The 20,713-nt window shown below is 41.7% G+C and overlaps 1 protein-coding gene across 6 annotated transcripts in view; it reads left to right on the plus strand.

Annotated features, from left to right (window-relative positions):
• Window positions 1-2,007: 2,007 nt before the first annotated feature.
• The window catches only part of GOLGA1 (golgin A1), a 47,744-nt gene continuing 29,038 nt past the window's right edge, over window positions 2,008-20,713 (plus strand). Inside the window, exons 1-10 of one of the 6 annotated variants that reach the window (XM_044264922.1) lie at window positions 2,008-2,115; window positions 2,931-2,980; window positions 3,831-4,133; window positions 9,594-9,684; window positions 11,635-11,709; window positions 12,626-12,723; window positions 14,074-14,106; window positions 16,723-16,851; window positions 17,171-17,340; window positions 17,791-17,902. In XM_044264922.1, coding sequence (XP_044120857.1) covers window positions 3,999-4,133; window positions 9,594-9,684; window positions 11,635-11,709; window positions 12,626-12,723; window positions 14,074-14,106; window positions 16,723-16,851; window positions 17,171-17,340; window positions 17,791-17,902 — 843 coding nt within the window. In that variant the 5' untranslated portion in view covers window positions 2,008-2,115; window positions 2,931-2,980; window positions 3,831-3,998. Of the gene's footprint in view, window positions 2,116-2,414; window positions 2,596-2,930; window positions 2,981-3,830; window positions 4,134-9,593; window positions 9,685-11,634; window positions 11,710-12,625; window positions 12,724-14,073; window positions 14,107-16,722; window positions 16,852-17,170; window positions 17,341-17,790; window positions 17,903-20,713 lie in introns of those variants that run through there. The other 5 variants (XM_044264924.1, XM_044264923.1, XM_044264927.1 and 2 more) reach the window with 5 other exon arrangements.

The raw sequence follows: 20,713 nt of genomic DNA on the forward strand, positions 1-20,713 counted from the left end.
TTCATGTAACAGTTCTTATCCAAGTGCTGCTAATCTGTGTGCAAATAATGAAGCTATTTGGTTGCCTATCTAGCTATTCACAAATCACTGTAATCCTTGAAACTTTGTCTTGTTGCTCATTTGTACTAAATTTGGGGTATTGTGGGTTAATATTTTAGATCAAAATCTGTCAACTCAGCTCTGTGAGACAGCAAACCATTTGGATTCATTAGTTTTATATGTGTTATCAGTAGAATAAATTTTGAAGGGGCTATTTACTACCAATAACTAAGGGGAAAATTATTTTGTCAATATCATTTGACTTCAACATTTGTGGTATTGTGAAAGTCTTACTCGTTGTGTTTCTGAATTGCTTAAGCCATACATACTCTTAAGGATGTTTTCCTGTTGTGTTCTTTTTCAGCCTTTTTCTGCTTTGTCTGTTACAGTTAATACTTCATAGATTTTAGAAACTCAGAAGTTATTGAAACGTTTTATTTTCTTGAGTTCATCACTTTTGACTCTTGTATGATACGTGATTTGTCATAAAGGATAGCAAGCCTTTCACTAACTACTTCACTAAATGAATTTCAGAGTAAACACTGTGATTCCACAGGTGGATTCTGTAGGCCCTTCTTTCCAATGTTTTCTTCTGTTATGGTGCCTGCCACCTTAAGGGCACTTAAATGGTAGAGGGTGGAAAGTTAAACATTGTTTTGATGTTTATTGAATAACAAGATTACAGAAAATTTGATTTTTGTTGTCCGTGTATTGAAAACATTTTTGCATTGATAAATGTTCTCTAGGAATGTGACTACATTCATCAGGTGTGAACTCTTGTAAATGAATTTTGTATCTTGAATCCACGTGTATATTAAGTGTATCATCAATATAAAAATAAACATTATTTGCTTAAGGTTTTTGGCACTTCTTCAGAATTGTTGACAACATACGTGCTAAACTGTTAGGGTTTGCTTCTTTCAGAACATACCTAGACACTTAGGACTGTCTTGGGGTCGTAGCTTCTATGCTTATTCTTCTGGTTGGTAAGTTTCTTCTGAGTCCTGGTCTTGGTTTTTTCCCTGCCTTGCTCGAAGTGGTCAAAAGTGTCACACGCGGAAGGGAGATTGTTTGGCGGGGATGGAAGCTGCTGACCCTCTGGTCGTTTGGGGGTTTTAATGTGCGATTTCAATGTGGAATGTCTGACTTGTTTGGCATCGAGGAGTCCAGACACCGGACGCGGGCTAATTTGCAGTGTAACTTTGAACTTGAACTTTCAACTGTCAAAAGTTGGAGGACCATGAGTAGATAATGAGATGAATGTAGTGGGCTGCTATCAGCTTTTTATTTTGAAATGCAGTATATCGGAGTGTATGATATAAGAGTATGATTCCGGAAACTTTGCTTTCAGAGGTACATTATGTGTGTCCTGTGTTGAGATATAAAACGTATAACCTGCAGTTGGTCATAGGCACAAGAGTTTAAAAAAACTAGTCACAAAGCGCTAAGACCTAGTTGTACTTTCCAAAGCCACAGGCTTCTGTGTGAGGAGGGAGGCACGGACTCGCAGTGATCACCTGCTATGCCGTGGCCAGGCGGCTGGGCAGGGCGCAGTGGGATTGGGATGCGGGGAGCGGACGGAAACTCCCTCTCAGTTCCGCGCAGCAGTGGCCTTAGGATTCAAAGCCCCACAACACGCGATGGCCCCACGGCACCAACTGGGTGCTTTTCCCTTCGGCCACAAGGCTCCTCCCACTTCCCCGCTCCGCACCGCCCCCTTAAAAAGAAAAAAAAAGAACAATAAAGGCTTATGGCCACCCTGTCATCATCCACGGGTCGGGCCGCTGGGTGACGTGGCGGGCCGGCCTTAGGGAGCGCCCAGCCTCGCGCCCGCGCCCTCCAGCGGTTCCGGCCCAACCGCAGCCCGGATGATGTCGCCGTCGACCGCTGAGACCGCGCGCGGGCGCATGCGCGTGGCAGGCCCGCCCCGCGCGCAGCCACTTCCGGCGCGCTGGTGTTGGTGCGGTTCCGGGTCGCTGCTCTGCTCGCCGGCCGGCCGTGGGGGCTGGTGACGCGGGCCGGTGTTCACGAGAGGTCCCGGAGGCGGGGCTCTGCCCGCTGCCCAGAGAGCGGCAGGTGCGCGGGCGGGGGCCGGAGATGCCAGGAGGCCCCTCTTTCTCCCGGTGGCCTCGGTCTGCCCCAGAGCGGCCCGGACGGGGTTGCCCAAGACCCAAGGCGGGGGGCGGTACCGGGGTGCTGAAAGGGCGGGGGTGGTGGCAGAGGGGCTGCCCGGCCGGGGAGTCTGGAGCTTAGGGTGTCAGGACCCCCCCCCCCCCGCCACCAGCGACCTTGGACAAGTCATTCCTCCTTTCTGGGTCTCAGTTTCCTTGCTGTCAGATGGGAGAGACGTTGAGTCCCTCTCTCTTCCTTGACAGTCCAAACGCGGGCGGTTCTAGAAGGAGCCTGAGTTGAGTGGGATCCAGACTGGCGTGGCAGGTACCTGCCTATCCCTGGGCGTTAGGCTGTTGTTTTTTACCCAGTTTAGCCATTCTTTTTCTCGGCGACGTTCTTAGTGCGAGTCAAGGCTCTGTGACTAGACTGCCCGGATCTCGCCAGGTAAACAAACAATGTGTGACTGTCAGAATCAACTGAGAAATAAATACTGGCCCTAGGAAACCGTAATCTCATTCAAGTTGTTTTTGCTCGAGTCTCCCAAGATGTAGTAAATTTAGGCACCAATGAGAGATTCTGTTCTTCGTGCCTGTTAGTGAAGCTCCAGGTAGATCACAAACGCAAAGGAGAAGGTGTCCCACTGAGGACTGTGGCAGTGATAGATTCTTTCCTCTGTCTTCTGGTTAATTCTACCTTTATCCTCTTCCATTTCCCCCAAACATTTTGGCCTTACACTTGAAAGGAAATACCCAGTGCATTTTATCTTTGTTTTCATTCAGGACAGAATGCTTTGACCTCCAAGCTGTTTTAAATCTGGTAGATAAGCCAGGTGAGTAGGTGGTTTACAGACATTGGAGAATTGTACAGATTTACATGGATAATCTGAAGTGGTAAGAAGTCTTTCGTAGATCTCAGAGCAGAACCTAGGTGTCCTCCACAGAACATGGAAAGTTAAGGTTGGAACCAGAATATTGGTGTTTCATACAACACTGGGAGGAAAAGAAGGTTGAATCTCATGTTGATTATCATGTAAAACATTCTGAAGATGAAACTGAGTTCAGGTCATTTTAATCACTCTTAAAGAGAACCATACAGAATTTCTAGGAAATGTTTAAGGGTATCTGATGCTTATAGAGGATAGATGTCTGGCTTGCCTGTTTTTTCTAGGTTGTCAGCTTTTTCTAGTCAAGAGCTGATGGCCAACCATCCTCGAACATTGGAATGTTATACCTTTATCCTCATATTGAGTACATATTTTGTCTTCATCTTAAAAAAAAAAAAAAAGTAAACTGTAGTTAATATTGTGGGGAGAATTTCCAACCATTATGTGACATTAACATGTACCCTGGGCAGTTTTACTATATGTGTTATATGCCACAGCCAACGTGGCATAATAAAGAAAGAGTAAGGACTTGTGAGTCAGAGTCCTGGGTTCAAATACCAGCCCTGCCACTTAAACACACACTCTTTGGCAGATTACCTCATCTCCTCAAGCCTGGATTTCCTTATCTGTTTATGCACGTGAAGCACCTGAGTGCTTTTTAAATGTTTAGCAGTGTGTTCTGTTAAATGTCCACGTAAAATTATGAAACTTAATTTTGAAACCTGAAGGTTAAAAAGCAACTCAGTTCTGAAATCTCTCCTGTGTTTAACTTAGCTCTTTTTCGTCTGATTTATAGATACTGTTCTTTAAGCCCTTGGCCCACACTGAAGTGGGAATGCAGTTTGCTTGGATGTCTGGAACTTTTTAGGCATCAGTCTCTGAAGTCCTGCTTGCTGGCCTAAGGACTAGACTACTGGGGTGGTTCACGAGCTGGTCATCCGTGCAGGATAACCACACAGCAAAAATGTTTGCAAAACTGAAGAAGAAAATTGCAGAAGAGACCGCTGTGGCTCAGAGGCCAGGGGGCGCTACTAGGATACCACGGTCAGTGAGCAAGGAATCTGTTGCCTCTATGGGAGCTGACTCGGGAGATGACTTTGTAAGTATCTTTTCTAATTTTTAATATTTGGTACACTCTTGATATATTTTAAAAATAGTATTTCTTTTTTTTTTAAGTTTTTTTTTTTTTAAGATTATTTATTTATTTATTTATTTGACAGAGACAGATCACAAGCAGGCAGAGAGGCAGGCAGAGAGAGAGAGAGGGGGAAGCAGGCTCCCCGCTGAGCAGAGAGCCCGATGCGGGACTCGATCCCAGGACCCTGAGATCATGACCTGAGCCGAAGGCAGCGGCTTAACCCACTGAGCCACCCAGGCGCCCCTTAAAATAGTATTTCGAAGAGACTTTCCCATAAGTATTTTCTTTTAAAATTGAAAGATTAGATGGGGTTTATATCTGCTTCTTCCTACTGTAAGGTGCTTTTCTGTTTTTTCCTGTTTTTTCAGAGTCCCTTTTCATATTCTCTACATTGTCCTGTTACACTCTTTTTATACTTTATGCATTTTCTTCTATATTTCGTTTCTCCAAAAAGCCTTGGCTTATTATCTCTGCAGACAAATATACTTTAAGTCATTGTTGCCTAACATGGTCTGTGAGTTATGGTGTGGAATTAGAGTACTCTATTTTACTAGGAAAGTTGATGAGAAGAAGACACCCCTGCTGTATGTCCCTTATTTGTGAAGGACCTTTGTGTTTGGAAAGATTTAAGAACAATGAAGATGCTGTTGTGTTAGGTAGATCTCATGCCTTAGGATTAAAAGTGTGTCTTTGGCATATGACAGGATCCTCTCAAAGTCAGTTATCTTTTTTTAAAAAATTACAATATTTGGTGTATGTAAAAGAATGTGTGTAATGTAACTGTAAAGTATAAAGCATAAAAATAAAATGGATGCTTGTTAATGGGTTACCTATCCAAAGAACTAAAACATTGTGGAAACTGTTGAAGGCACTTGTATGCTCCTTCCCAGTTCACCTTCTTCCTCCCTGCCCTCCAGATAACCCCATCCTAAATTTTGTGTTTATCATTCTCTTGATTTTTAAAATAGCCTCCCAGATATGTATATATTTATAAAGAATTTGTTGTTTAGTGTTGCTTATTTGTGAACTTTATAAAAATGGTATTCTTGAACTTTCTTTTTTTTTAACTCACCATGTTTCTAGAATGCATCTGTGTTCCATGAAGCTGTGATTCATTTACTTTTACTGCTGTGTAAGATTCCAGCATTTGACAAGGCCACAATTTATCTTTGTCTTTTCCTGATGATAGACAATTGAGTTGTTTCCAGGGTCGGATGAGTCTTCTTCCTCCTTTCTTCTGCTACCTGTCCTGGGTCAAATTACATGGCAGAAGCTCTTAGGTTATTGGGATGGAACAATAAGATTACCTGATATCATTGGCTGCTATATTTAACGGGAAATGTACTGCACATTTGATCCCCAGGATGAAGGATATAGTTTCAGTGCTGAATTCTGTGGCAGAAATACCTGCTTTGCCTTCATGATGACATGCTAAATGAAGTCTGTCATTTTGAAAGTATTCCAGATATAGAAACTGGCCTGAATTCAGAAAGCATTTTCCATTGAGACTGCTGAAGTAATCTACTTGAACTTACCGTCTCTACATTCTGATCTTCACGCCCTATCTCCAAACCTGTATATCCCACTGCATATATTTCTCCAACCAAATGCTCTTCCTCTAGTGCCTCAAATTCTAAAATGAACAACACTGAATTATTTAACTCCATCTTCAAATGGGTCCCTCCATTCCCCCAAGTCACCAGCAAGAAATTTCAGAAGCATTTTAGACTCTAACCTTCATTTTTTGGGTGTCCAGTCAACAAGTATTTTGGTTTTCCATCTTCTAAATGTCTCAGACTTGCTCTCTTTACTCCATTGCCAGGAGTTCATTTACTTCCATTTTATTTCAAGCTGTCTTTTGTTTTTGGACAACTGTTGTAGTCTATCTGGGCTCCTTGCCTCTAATAACTCCCCAAAGCAGATGTATTCATGTCTCTTTAATGCCTGAAACTCCTCAGTGGTTTCCCTATCACCTTCAAGATGAAGTTCAAATTCATACATAGTACAGTGGTAAACTCTCATGGCCTCGGCACAGCTTCCCTGTCCAACCTCATCTCACTCTACTTTGCTAGACCCTGTGCTCCATCCACGCTGAACCTATTGCATTTCTGGAATGTGTTATATTCCTTCATGCCCACACCTTTTGGAATTATCTCCTGTCTCTGAGATGTCTCATCTCTTCCTTTTGCTCCTGAGTTCCTCTAACAGACTTTGAGCTTCCTTCAAGACCCCACTTACATGTTACTTTCAGGAAGCCCCTTGACCTGACCTGCCCTTGTCATCCCCTCTACTCCTTACTCCTCCTCGCCAAGTTTGGTCCCTTATCTCCTCCTGACCTCTGTAACAGCACCTGTTTACACTGCATTGTTGGTGGTTTGCTTGTCTGTCTCACTAAACTGGGAGGCTTATGAAAGGCAGTAGAGAGTAGTAGTTAGGAACTCAGGTCAGGTTAAGGAGTCAGACCTAGATTCGATTCCTAGCTTCATTGTTACTATATGACTTGGGGCAAGTTCCTTTCCTATGCCTTAGTTCCCACCCACATCTGTAAAATAGGAACTATACTTGTCTTATTAAAGCATGGGTCTCAGGTCCCCAATGTTCATCCTGAGGTTCGATTATTTAAGAGGACTCAGCGTGGTTTTACTTACTGCTGTCACTTATTATAGTGAAAGAATACAAAGCATAATCAGCAAGAGGAAAAGATGCATGAGGCAAAGCCTGGAGAAAACCAGGTGCAAGCTTCTAAAAGTCCTCTCCCCCTGGAGTTACATAGGACATGCTTAATTCCCCCAGAAAAAATTGTGACAGCACATGTAAAATGTTGTCTTCCAGGGAAGCTCCTTGGAGACTCAGTGCCCAGGGATTTTATTGGGGCTCTTCACATAGGCACTATCTGCCAAGCATTTACCAAAATTCCAGACCCCCTGAAGGAAAACAGGTGTTCAGCATAAACAATATTTTTGTACACAAACAGATTAGATACAGTGAACCTTTCTTATCAATAATAGTGGGAACCCTTTAAAGTCTTAAGTTCCCATAGTTAAGCCCCAGGGCTGGCCTTACAGACAGACCTTGCTAAGAATTGTGATTGCAGGCCTGCAGTGTTACCTCTTCTGCCTAATAAATAAAACATTTTGCATAGTGCCTGGCTCTTTAACAGGCATTTCATAATAGTAGCTGCTTCTCCTGCTGTTTTAGGTTGGGGACTCTGTTTCACCACTGTTCCCAGTGTTTAGCACAGCTGAGAAGCAGATGTCTTATTAACAGTAATAATCATAACTTCTAATATAGATAAGTATTGAAACTAATTATGTGCTATTCTGTGTTTTAGGGAGTTGACAAGTGTTGATTTATTTAATCCTCATCACAGCTCTGTGAGATTGATCATGTTTGTTGTCATAGTTTACTTATGATGAAATCAATGCACAGAGAAGATGACTAATGGGCCCAAGTTCTTATTTTCTAAGTGGTGAGGATGGAACTTTAACCCAGGTCCTCCACCTCTAGAGACTGCCTCTTATGTATAAACTAAACCAAGTCTAAATAAATGTTGGACTGGACAAGTGTCTAGACACATAAGTGAATATTTAAAGTGAATTTTGGGGGGGCCTGGATGACTCAGTCATTAAGCATCTGCCTTTGACTGGGGACATTATCCCGGGGTCCTGGGATCAAGGATCAAGCCCCACATTGGGCTGTCTGCTCAGTGGGAAGCCTGCCTCTCTCTCTCCCACTCCCCCTACTTGTGTTCCCCCTCTCGCTGTGTCTCTGACAAATAAATAAAATCTTTAAAAAAATAAAAAATAAAGTGAATTTTTCAACCACCTTTAAAGATACTTTGGGTATTAGATGGGGAAACATGGCTAAAGACTAGATATTGGAGGGCACCTGGGTGGCTCAGTGGGTTAAGCCGCTGCCTTCGGCTCAGGTCATGATCTCAGGGTCCTGGGATCGAGTTCCGCATCGGGCTCTCTGCTCAGCGGGGAGCCTGCTTCCTCCTCTCTCTCTCTGCCTGCCTCTCTGCCTATCTCTCTCTGTCAAATAAATAAATAAAATCTTTAATTAAAAAAAAAAAAAGACTAGATATTGGATAAAAATTGTTTAGGTGTGATAATGGTATTGTGGTTATAAAGGAAAATGACCTTATATTTGGGAAATGTTTATCAAAGTATTTAAGGCAAAATGTCATATCTGTTATTTATAGTACTTCAGTAAAATAATAAAGCAAATGGGGGGAAACATCAGCAATTATTAAAGTAGATGGAGAACGTTAATTAAACCATTCTCCCTACTCTTCTGTATTTTTGAAAATTTTATAATCCAAAAAAAAAGATAAATAAGTTACTTGTTAGCAATAGTAAGCAGTGCCCAAAGTAATAGTAGTATCCAGACATTTTAAAATAGATTGTTGTGGGGACATCTGGGTGGCTCAGTTAAGCATCTGCCTTCAGCTCAGGTGATGATCTCAAGGTCTTGGGATTGAGCCCAAGGCCAGCCCAAGGCTTCCTGCTCAGCAGGGAGTCTGCTTCTCCCTCTCCCTCTCCCTCTGCCACTCCCTCTGCTCGTGCTCACTCACTCACTCACTCACTACCTCTCTCAAAGAAAATCTTTAAAAATTTTTTAAAAATAAAGTAGATTGTTGAGAAAAATTGATGTTTAATTAATATATTGATTATTGAATCCATATTTTTTGAGAGATCTCCATTTTATTAAGGAAAACTTAAAATGAATCCATATTATCTGGTAAAGTCTTTGATGCATTTAGACGGAAACTTTATCAATGTCAGTGATCAGTTCTTCACCAGCCTTTAACCCCTTGTTAAAGAACCTTCTGACCTTTTCTGCCAGGACTTTACCTTTGGAAAAATAAAATGATTTTCTTTTTTCTTTTTTTAAGATTTTATTTATTTACTTGTTAGAGCACAAGCAGGGAAGCGGCAGACAGAGGTAGAGGAAGGAGGAGGCTCCCTGCCAAGCAAGGAGCCCGATGAGGGACTCGATCCCCGGGCCCTGGGATGACAACCTGAGCTGAAGGCAGCGGCTTAACGGACTGAGCCACTGAGGCTGATTTTCTTATCACTGAAAATATATTCTTTGTATCATGTACTTGGTGTGATATGACCATAATGGATTTGTTTGCCACTATTTATTCTAATACTGTACACACACACACACACACACATACACACACAGAGTCCGTTTGGCATCTCCCACCTTTTCCACGCTGTAGAAGGGGATAGTGTTGCTCCTGTTTAACAGGTAGAGAAGCTAGGACCTAGGTATGTTAAGAAGCTCTTCAGTGATCACATTTAAAGTATAATGAAAGCTGAAACAAGAGTTGTTGCTTTCCGGTCCAGTATTGGGGTCTCACATTGCTGAAAACCCATGTATGAATGTGGCCTCTTGTCTGTGTTTCCACAGGCTTCCGATGGAAGCAGCTCCAGAGAAGATCTTTCATCCCAGCTCTTGAGAAGGAATGAACAGATCCGGAAACTTGAAGCCAGACTTTCTGGTATGTCTAAGACTTCATAAAAAGCAAGCAAAGAACACTCTCCTTGGCTGACCCTCTGTCTATGTCGAATAACGATATAGTGTCACCTTATGGTGATAGTGCTATGTATTGACGTATTTCTTAGTCAAAATGGAGCAATTTGTGCCCTTTTGGTTCCCTCTTTTTGTTAGTGTACTGAAGACTGTAAACTCAAAAAGAATAAGTTGGGTTTTTCTGCTCCTGAGGTTTCTAGCCATGGATATAAAAGGTATTAAAAGTATACATAGATTACATTTGACAATCTTCCACCTGTTAGCACAGCTGTCAGGGTAGGGGATAGTACTTACAGGGAATGGCCAACAGATGGATTCTTCAGCACCAGAGTGGCTACGTTGCCACTCGCTACAGCTGCATATCACTTGTGTAAGTGTCCTGGGTCTTTAGACCGCTTTCCAGTGATACTCAACACCTGTATAGAAGCTGTAACTCTCATTATGTCTTTTGTGTGCAGTTTACAATTTACACAACTTCCATTATATCCTTGCCTGAGCAGGGCATGTTTGTGATAGAGTTGTGAGTTTCTTATTTTGGTTTCTGCCAGCGGATACGTTTTGAAAGTTTCATCCTGTGAAGTGGTCAATGGCTTCTGTGTTTCTTTTTGTCCCTTGGCCTTATGCACATTTTACTGGAGTGAAAGCAGTAGACTACAAAACTCTCCAAATTGTATACAAATACTTGTGTTTGTGAGGTTATCAAAGGTCTGTAGTCTAGCTCCCAGCTCCCGGTTGGTGTGCTATCTCCTTTTATCCTCACTGTAGCCTTACTAGGCTTAGCGAGGTTAAGGTCACCAAAGCAGTAAGTGGTGGAGCTCGGATCCAAACCCAGATTTGCTTGCTAGAGTCCGTACTCTTAACTATAATCTTCTTTAAATTCAGTTGTTACAGTCCAATTATACCTACTTGTAACTAACAGCAGGAATAGAGGTGAAATAACTTTACTTTTGTTTAACATTGGGGAGAAAGCTACATGCCTTCTCTGACATAGAGACAGAAGAATCATTTGGGCTTGACTAAAATTAGGGAAGGGATAGGGCAGAGAAAGGACACTTAGAAAGCCCAGTTGTGTCCTGGGTATCTTCCTTCAGGTTTCACATGAAAAACAGCAGCAGCAGGTACCTCTTTCTGAACCTCTTCCTGAAGCGTGTCCGCTGCTTCTGGCATAGAAAAACACCTAATTTGTTACCTAATTAGGACACAGAAAGCAGTTTACTAAGTGCGTTTGAGGCCATTGCGATTAATACCATCATTTGCTAAGTAACGAAACTAATATTTGGGATCAATAATTTGCTTATGGTCTCTCAGCCACAGACTGACAGCTGGGATTTGGCCCAAGCCTGCCTACTTTTCCACTGCACCATACTATCTTCTTTGGCCACCCAGATAATTAATTCTGACTTTCACCTTTAATTTGGCATAGGAAGCTCAGTTCCCATATAGAAAGGAAGCTGACTTTTCTAGAAAATTAAGTACTTTGAAGGTAAAGACCATCCTGTGGTAAGGTGTTTGCTATTGTCCCAACCACTGTTAACTCAGCTGTATGAACTGTGAGCTGTTCAGTGAGTTCCTTTTGCCCTGTCCTATCGCTAATACTGGAAGGGGAAGTGAAAACGGAGGTTTGAAATTAACGAGCAGGGCATTTCTGATGATCAGACCAGGCCCACTTCTTGCTCTCTATCCAGGCTAAACAAACCTGCCTGTTTGTATTCACCATTTACACCGTGGATGGTTTGTACTATACCTGTTTGCTTGTGTTGTTCATTGTTAATGGGAGGCTGTCTGCCTAGCTTTCCTTAACAGCAATGGTTTTCGGGTTGAGAAAATCATCATCATTTTCACTCATTTTTTTGTTTAATTAACTTCCTTTCCTGATGTTTGTCCATTCCTGGTATGTGCGTCACCCTCCTCACCCAAGACTATGCTGAACAGGTCCGAAACTTGCAGAAGATAAAAGAGAAGCTTGAAATTGCATTAGAAAAACACCAGGATTGTACGTATTTTTTTTCCTGCTTTTTTTCAATCTTTTCAGGGTTTAGTTTTTTTTTTTTTTTTTTAATGAAACAGTAGTGTATTGTCCTTCATCATAGCTCAAATCTTTTTAATTGTACTTCTTAATCAGAGTGGTAAAACATTTTGTCTGATATTTATAAGCATACAATTCCTGTTCATGTTGTGTTATGGGCATGCTTCTTAGGAGAAGGTCATTATGTGTATCAGCTTGTCTTCATCCAGTTGACCGGTTTATTGGCTGCCCTTCGATTTTAGTAAAATCATGTGCCTGGCCCTTAAACCTAGATTAGGAGCCTTGTTCTAGCCATAGCTTCATGCTGCTGTATTCAGAATGGGGGGAAATTTTTGGCTGTCATCACTTCTCCAGCAATAGAACATACATTTTATTTGGTCTGTCCTAATTCATATGTTCTCCTTTGGATTCAATCCAAGAAAGATGCTAAAGAAGTTTTCTGTTGACATATACTTAAAAAAATTTTAAAGGAAAACGAAGTGAAAGAAAGGTTTTTTGTTTTGCATAGTTTTGAATTTTATTTTTAATTCTGATAAAGTATGCTAGTAACCATCACTTAGCAACAGCGTTAGCCTCTTCTAGCAACCTACCTACTATCATTGTACTGTTGAAAAAGTTACCTTTTGGCATCTTCCTAAATGTATATACTTGCTTATTACCAAAATAGAACAAGAGAAAGCAAAAAAACAACTATGCTCTAATGCTAAGCCCAAAAGATTCTGGGATAATGTTGAGACGGATCAGGTTTTTCCCAGTCTCATTATCCACTTACTTGACCTTGATCTTTTTTGTTAGGTTACAGTTGTAAAATAATCACATGGGCTGTTTGTCATGCCGTTTCTGAAATATTGCCATATCTCAAATAGAGCCTCTTTGTTAACAGCTTCCATGCGGAAATTTCAAGAGCAGAATGAGACATTCCAAGCCAACAGAGCCAAAATGGCAGAAGGACTGGCTTTGGCATTAGCCAGAAAGGACCAGGTATTTTATATGTGACGCCCAAGACTGGTGGAAAGATTTCACTTAGTGACGTGATTTCAAAAATCATGACGTAAACCTGGTAGAAAATATCTGCAGCCTAGGAGAAAAGGAATGCTCTGTAATTTACATTTGTAATCGTGAGATGCATCCAGAATAGAGAATATCATTCTGTCATTCTGTGTAACTTTGTAATAGGGAGAAGGGAAATGATGTGTTCTATCTGGTGGCATATCCCAAAAGAAGGGAAATGGTCTCTGTCCTCTAAAAACCTGTCTCAAGGCCTAGACCCCTAAACCCCAAACATTTGCCTCTTAGAGTAGAGAATGCTCTCAAGCCCAGCTTCTATGATGTACATAGTTCTTATGGTCTGTTCCCTAGTGTCTTTAACCCCAGTGAGTTAGACAAAAGAACTCCTGTAATCTCACTAGAACCATCCATTGATAGATGCTGAATGAATAACAGTAAGAAAGGAAAATAGTACTATTACCACCTATTACAGTAATTATGAAGTAAATATTTCTTTCGATGGCATTTTAAATTTAAGAAAAACATCAAGATATTATACTGGTAATCTTGATTTATTAAGACAGGATCAATTTATTATGTTTCACTTAAGAATATATATAATTCATCTATAGTTGGTGAGTTGGTTGGTTTTAAAGTGAGTATTTTAAAGGGAGTATTAGGACATTTGCTAGCCAGAAAAAGACATTATTTACCAATACCTATTAGATAACTATGGTGTAAATGTACATAAATGATGATATCATCTAAAATTGGTGAATTCTGATTGTAGGCACTTGGAATATGGCTTTTTGTACCGATGGTTATTTTTCCTCCTGTGATTTGTGAATAAGGGGCATCATATACCAGACAGCGTAAAGCATATTGGTAAAATCAAGATAAGAAGGAAAATAATTATCAGGGGCTGGCGAGGGTGGTCCCTTTTACCTTCATTAAATTAGTTTCTAAATATCAATTATAGTTACCAATTCAGCTGCCCCAGCTACCCACTCCCAAGAGATAATAATAGTATTCATGGAAAAACACTCAGGAATAAAGTGAAAAGCTGCATCAGAACACCACACTACAGCTTAGTTGGGTGCTCTGCTTCGTAAAAATCTGCAGGTTTATATGTGTGTTCTAGAAGTTTCTATAAAATTCATTTTCTTCTCCTTTTAGGACTCTTGGTTCTCTTAATACTAAGCCAACTTTATGGGGTTTTTTATTTGCTGTTTTGATTGGTTGCTTGCTTGCTTTGCAGGGGAGTTAGGTTGTTTTGTTTTCTGAAAACCTTATGTTACTGATACTCTTCCCTGGAAACTGTACCTTTTTGTTGTTTTATTTTAGGAATGGTCAGAAAAAATGGATCAGCTTGAAAAGGTTAGTTCACCTTTTTTTTTATCTCCGTATGAATGTTGGCCTCTCCTCAGGGCTTGGAAAATGGCTTTTCCGGTACCCAGTGTACAGATCACTCTACCACCTCTTAGACTTGGGGTGCTGGTTGAGTTGACACTGACTTGAAAAGCTCATGGCTGCCCTTGCTTGAAGGGCATGCTGGCTATCTTTGGTTTGCCCCTCCCACTATCCTCTCCTCCCTTACCTTACCTTTCTCTGTGTCCCTGGAGGCTGACGGAAACTGCGTCAGCCAGGCTCCATTGCCCTCTGGTTTCCAACTGGGTTCTGCCAGTGGGGAACTCCAAAGGAATTGTCGGTGGCCGGGATTTATTCCTCCAGCCTTCTCCATGTGGGATCCCTTCAGGTTAGTTGTATCCCGTGGCCAAAGGTCACAGCTTTAGTTGGATATTCCTGGGTCTCTTGTAACCTCTACATTCCCTTTGTCCCTTCCTGCCCAACTGTTACTAGCACATTAGCTTTGTGCTTTCTTACTCACCCACAGCTTTCAAAAGTCCCTTTATTACACTCTTCTCAAAATACCCAATTTGAGACTGCCATCTGTTTCCTGCTGGGGCCCTAATTGGCACTGTGGTAATGTTAGGAATACTTTTTGAGGAGGCAGTGGGGAAGGAGGGCATTTTTCAAGGCTCAGCATTGAGCAGATAAGAGCATTTCTTGGCTAAACACAGACGAGGAAAATTGATTACTCTAGCACCATAGCTTGTGTAACACTGTGTAGGTGTTAATGTAATGTATTCCTGGCTCCCAGACATGAACAGGAAGATGAAATTTCAGGCCTATAGTTAGAAAAACATTTTAATTTTAAAGTCCGCTCCTTCAGCCCAAATTATATGCTGCTACCTAATTCATTTTTTGTTTTCATCAAATACTTCTAAATTACTCTTTGGGGTAAAAAATTATTTCTTAGATTGATAAATTCAGTTGCAAAATAAAAAATTTACTGTTCAGCCACCTGGGTTGCTCCATCAGTTAAGTGTCTGCCTCCAGCTCAGGTCAGTATCTCAGGGTCCTGTGATTGAGTCCCACACTGGGCCCCCCAGGGAGCCTGCTTCTCCCTCTGCCTCTCATGAATAAATAAATAAAATCTTTTTTAAAAATGAATAAAAAAACCTCATTTCTAAATATATATATATATACACACACACACACACACGTGTATTTATACTGTTCATTTTATTAAGCAGATGAGTTTTATTGTTGTTGTATTCTTGGAATAAAACTCCAAGCTAAATCAGTTCTCTTTGTGTGTTCTAGAAATCTAGTTATCAATTTATCAAAGAATGCTTGAACATATTTTTATAAGGAAAAATTACAGAAAAAAGCTATTTCCCAAAGAAACTTGTGCTTAAAAAAAAATCTGAACATGGTATTAATAATGGTCTTCTTAAATATGGAGGTATTGGTTAGGTTAAAGTTTTCTTAAAAGAAACTCGTAAGATTATAGTAGTTGAAATTCTCATTGAGCTGTTTTTTATCTTTTAAAATTGTTAAGGAAACATGCAGGACTGAACTAAGTAAAACCACCGACAGTGCACTAAGGCGATCCCCACCCCCTCTTCCCTGCCCAAAAAGGGACTGGGAAATATTTTAGACCCAGAAGAGCAGTGAGACATGTATGTAGGTCTTTGAAGCCACTGTCATTTTTGGAACTGTTATTTTTAGACTGTTTAGATTTCTTTTCAATCAGGAATTAGAAACTGTAGCAGCAGGGTTTGTCCTGAAAAGAATCTATCTTGGGAAGCTGTCATTTAGTAAATTGTAACCTGCTGACACCAGTCATGTCTAATTTTTGTTGACTTCCTAACTGAAATTGCGAACTGACATTACTTAAATGCATCTCATTTTTTCAGGGTGCTCAGTCTTACTCCAGTTACTCATGTTGCTCATCCAGTTCAGTATGCTACTGAGAACAGACCGGGAAAATGAGGATCTGCGATTTCTAATCAAACTTAAGAACTTTGAAGTGTCAAGCAGTTGTTGCTCTTACTCCCCTTATTCACAGCTGGATCATTTAAAACACATTTATTTTTAACTTAAAGAGAGTTAGATAATGCTGTATTGGTCATATCACCATAAAGCTTCCTGTTATCTACTATTGTCTGCTGACAAGAGAGTTTTTGAAAGATTTTTCTTTTTTTTTTTTTTTTAAGACTTTATTTATTTGACAGACAGAGATGACAAGTAGGCAGAGAGGCAGGCAGAGAGAGAGGAAGGGAAGCAGGCTCCCTGCTGAGCAGAGAGCTGGATCCCAGAACCCTGGGATCATGACCTGAGCTGAAGGCAGAGGCTTTAACTCACTGAGCCACCCGGGTGCCCGAAAGATTTTTCTTTATTAAGTAATCTGCTGGGGGCACCTGGCCGGCTCAGTCAGTGGAGCCAGCAGTCTGTGATCTCAGGGTCATGAGTTTGAGCCCCATGTTGCGGGGAGATTACTTAAAAATAAAATCTTTAAAAAAAATAACAATTCTGCTGAATAAAAATAAAAACTTTCTGTAGATTTTATTAAAAAGCATTCTGCATACATAATAAGGGTTTGTGGTGTCTTCGTTGCCTGAGATGATGTCTTCTTCCTCCAAATAGGAGAAAAGGTTTCTGACAGCTCAGTTACAGGAAATGAAGAACCAGAGTTTGAATCTTTTCCAAAGGAGGGATGAAATGGATGAATTAGAGGGGTTCCAGCAACAGGAACTAAGTAAAGTAAAGCACATGGTGCGCATTTTTATTTTCATAGCTACATGCTGTATAGATGATTAATTGCTCTGATTTTACTAGTTATCACTCTTTACTTGCTGATGAACATACCCTAGTAGTCTTTGATATTAATCATATGTGTTTATTTTTCAATTTATCAAAGTGGGGAAGTTCTGTTTGAAATGTGCTTCCTTTTCTTTTTCTTTTTTACTACTGGGCCCCTTATAAGCCCACAAAATTGTTATGAAAGTTTGACTTGTTGGTCCATGTTTTTAAAAATAAGTCTCAATAGTATTTCTTAGTAGTGGCCCAGTGAAACTTTGTATCTTTTTATCAGCTTTTAAAAAAAGAAGAAAGTCTGGGGAAAATGGAGCAAGAGTTGGAGGCTCGAACCAGAGAACTTAGTCACACCCGGGAGGAGTTGATGACCTCCAGTCAGATGTCATCAGACTTGAGCCAGAAGCTAGAAGAATTGCAGAGACACTGCTCAGCGCTGGAAGAGCAGAGGTTCTTGCTTGGTCTGTGGGGCCCGTGGGAAGCGGTGTTCACTCTGGCTACAGCTTGCCTGCCTCTCCCCACTGCTCTTTGCAACACTTTCTGATCTCAGTTCTGGCAAAGGCTTCTAGACTGTCCTTACCTGCCCAGGGCTTGAGACCCTCCCTCCCCTCACCTGCCTAAGTTCAGCTTCCAAGTCTGCCAAGTGATCCAGATATGTTTTTGTTTGTAAGCTATTGAGTAACCAAAGGGAGATAACGATTTTTTGCTTAAACCTGGGTGAAATTTTTTCTCCGGGCTTCTACTTCAGAAAGAGCCAAGGGGCCTTCTCCATTGATAATCTTCCAATGACTAGCATTTGCAGCCCTGACATATAAAGAACCATCTGTATTTTTCCTGTAGAAGAATGTCTCTTAGATGAGATTTCCAAATGTGTTTATTGTCTGCTTTCTTTCAATGAAGAGATCATGTGAGAGCTTCAAACACAGGTGTGGAAAATAAGATGTCAGCCCTGGAGCAAAAGGAACAAGAGCTCCAAGCATTCATTCAGCAGCTTTCGATGGATTTGCAGAAGGTGAGTGGAGTACTAGGAGTGGATCCAGGTTGCTGGGATTCATGAATGGGGTAGAAACTAAATCCGTCAGAAATTTCTGTCTCAGAGTGGCTGCTGAAACTTCTCTTTCTCCTGCAGCCTAAGTGACCCTAGTTCCAGTCTAGCCAGGCTGCCTTCTCGTGGGTGGCCACACAGCTGAACAGAAGAGGTCAGTGTTGTCCTGGTAGGAGGTCTCAAAGCGCGCCACTTGATCTGCTCACATTTGTCTTTAAGTACTACATGGTGGGCCTTGAGCATAAGAAAATGTAGCATTCGTGGTTGATGTGGCCTAATCCAGTTTGTTCCAAATGATAATCCTTGGGGTGCCCGAGTGGCTCAGTCATTAAGCGTCTGCCTTCAGTTCAGGTCATGATCCAAGGGTCCTGACATCAAGCCCCGAGATGGGCTTCCTGCTTGGCGGGAAGCCTTCTCCCTCTTCCTCTCCCCATCCTTATGTTCCCTCTCTCCCTGTGTCTCTGTCTGGCAAGTAAATAAATAAGATCTTCCAAAAAAAAAAAAAAAAGGTAATCCTTATAATTCATTTGTTCATTTGGCCAACATACATTTATTTCCTTCCTATTATAGGTCTGTGCTGTCTTGAGACTATAAAGAATAAAAAATATTGTTATTGACTGTAGACTAGTGTTCCTCAGTGGTATGTTTCTTCCTGTCATTTTGAATAGAACAGTTGTACCGTATGATTGTCCCACGCATTGCAGGACACTCAGCTTTCCTGGCCTCTGCGTTCTTAGTGCCAGTAGCACCTTCAGGCATTGGCAGTCAATGCCCTTCCATCATATGAAAAAACACCCCCTGGAGGGTGGTATGACCAACCCCACCCTCATCCCTTGAGAACTGCTAGTCCAAGTGCAGCAGAGACTTAGAGCATCATTATAGTAGAGTAAGACTTGTGTGAGGAGAAGTCTGTACATCCCTTGCAAACCATGATGTGTGCCGTGAAGGAAAACTACAGGATGATGTGGGATCCTTTAACAGCATCAGATCAGATCTAGCCTTGGAGTCGGACAGTACTTCCCTTGAGGAAGTAACATTTTAGCTGGGGAGGGGCAGTGGGAGAGAATTTGAAGCAAGAACAGTGAGCAGTTTGAACCAGTCTGCCGCAAGCAGAAACCTTGAGGCAGTAGGAAGAGCCCATTCAGGGAACTGGAGGAGAGGACACACTGAGGACAGAGGAACGGGTTGGTTGGGGAGGCAACCATTGAATGGGTTTCCAGGTAGGAAGCTCTTGTACCTGTCCAAGCATGAGATGGTGGCTTTGACAAGAGTGGCGATGAAGATAATGGGGGAGTACACAGATGTATGAAATCATGAGGAGACTGACGCACTTGCTAATGTAATGGATGTAGGAGAAGAACAAGAGAAAAGGAAGTTTCGGTGATGATTGATCAACTGAGCGGCTGATGGTGTCAGTCATTGGGCTACGAGTGCCAGAGGAAAGACAGTTTTTTCACAAAGATCGTGAGTTTTGAGTCAGATTTTTTGTTGTCCTTATCGTTATTGAATAGATGGAACATTTATTTCAGATAGCAAGTATAACAAGGCAGTGAACCCCTATGTAGCTAACCCACAGGTTAAAAAGAATAATATGCTTCCCTTTGAGCTTCCCCATGTGCCATTCACTGTTCCATCCCATTTCTTTTTCCTTTGTAAACAATCTAGAAACTGTTCTGTTCCCTTTTTAGTTTTTGCTTTATAAATTTGCTATATTTTATCCCTAAACTGTATGTATCTTCTGTTGTCTCTCATGCTTGTTAAAAATTACATAAATTATGCTGTTGGTATTCTTTTTTTTTTTTTAAAGATTTTATTCATTTATTTGACAGAGAGAGGGATCACAAGTAGGCAAAGAGGCAGGCAGAGGGAGAGAGGAGGAAGCAGGCTCCCTGCTGAGCAGAGAGCCCGATGCGGGGCTTGATCCCAGGACCCTGGGATCACGACCTGAGCCGAAGGCAGCGGCTTAACCCACTGAGCCACCCAGGCGCCCCTGCTGTTGGTATTCTTAAAACTTGTTTTTGGTGCCCAACATTGTATTCCTAAAAAACGTGCATATGGGTCATGCAGCTGTGATTTGTTCTTTCCTCAACTATGTAGTATGAGGTTACCAAAATGTATCCGTTCCATTGACCATCAACATTGCGGTGTTTCTGGTCTTTTACTATTACCAACAAGGCTACTGCGAACTTTCATCTACCTGCGCAAGTTACTCTAGAGTACATTTAAGATGTGGAAAGCTTGGGGGTGCCTGGCTGGTTCAGTCAGTAGAATGTGAGACTCTTGATCTTGGGATTGTGAGTTCAAGCCTCACATTGGGTGTAGAGATTACTTGTTTTGTTTCGTTTTAAGATTTTATTTATTTGAGAGAGAGAGGGAAAGTGAGAGAGAGCATGAGAGGGGAGAAGGTCAGAGGGAGAAGCAGACTCCCCTTGGAGCTGGGAGCCCGATGTGAGACTCAGTCCCTGGATCCCGGGATCATGATCTGAGCTAAAGGCAGTCGTTTAACCAACTGAGCCACCCGGGCACCCGGGTGTGGAGATTACTTAAAAATAAAATCTTTTAGAGGCGCCTGGGTGGCTCAGTTGGTTGGGTGTCTGCCTTTGGCTTAGATCATGATCCCAGGGTCCTGGGATCAGGCCCCACATCAGGCTCTCTGCTCGGCAGGGAGCCTGTTTCTCCCTCTCTCTCATATGCCTGCCTTCATCCCCGCCCCCCGCTTGTGCACTCTCTCGAGTGCGCGCTTTCTCTCTCTCTCTCTCTCTCTCTCTCAAATAAATA

This window comes from Neovison vison, chromosome 9 (genome assembly GCF_020171115.1).
Source record: "Neovison vison isolate M4711 chromosome 9, ASM_NN_V1, whole genome shotgun sequence".
Taxonomy (NCBI): domain Eukaryota; kingdom Metazoa; phylum Chordata; class Mammalia; order Carnivora; family Mustelidae; genus Neogale; species Neogale vison.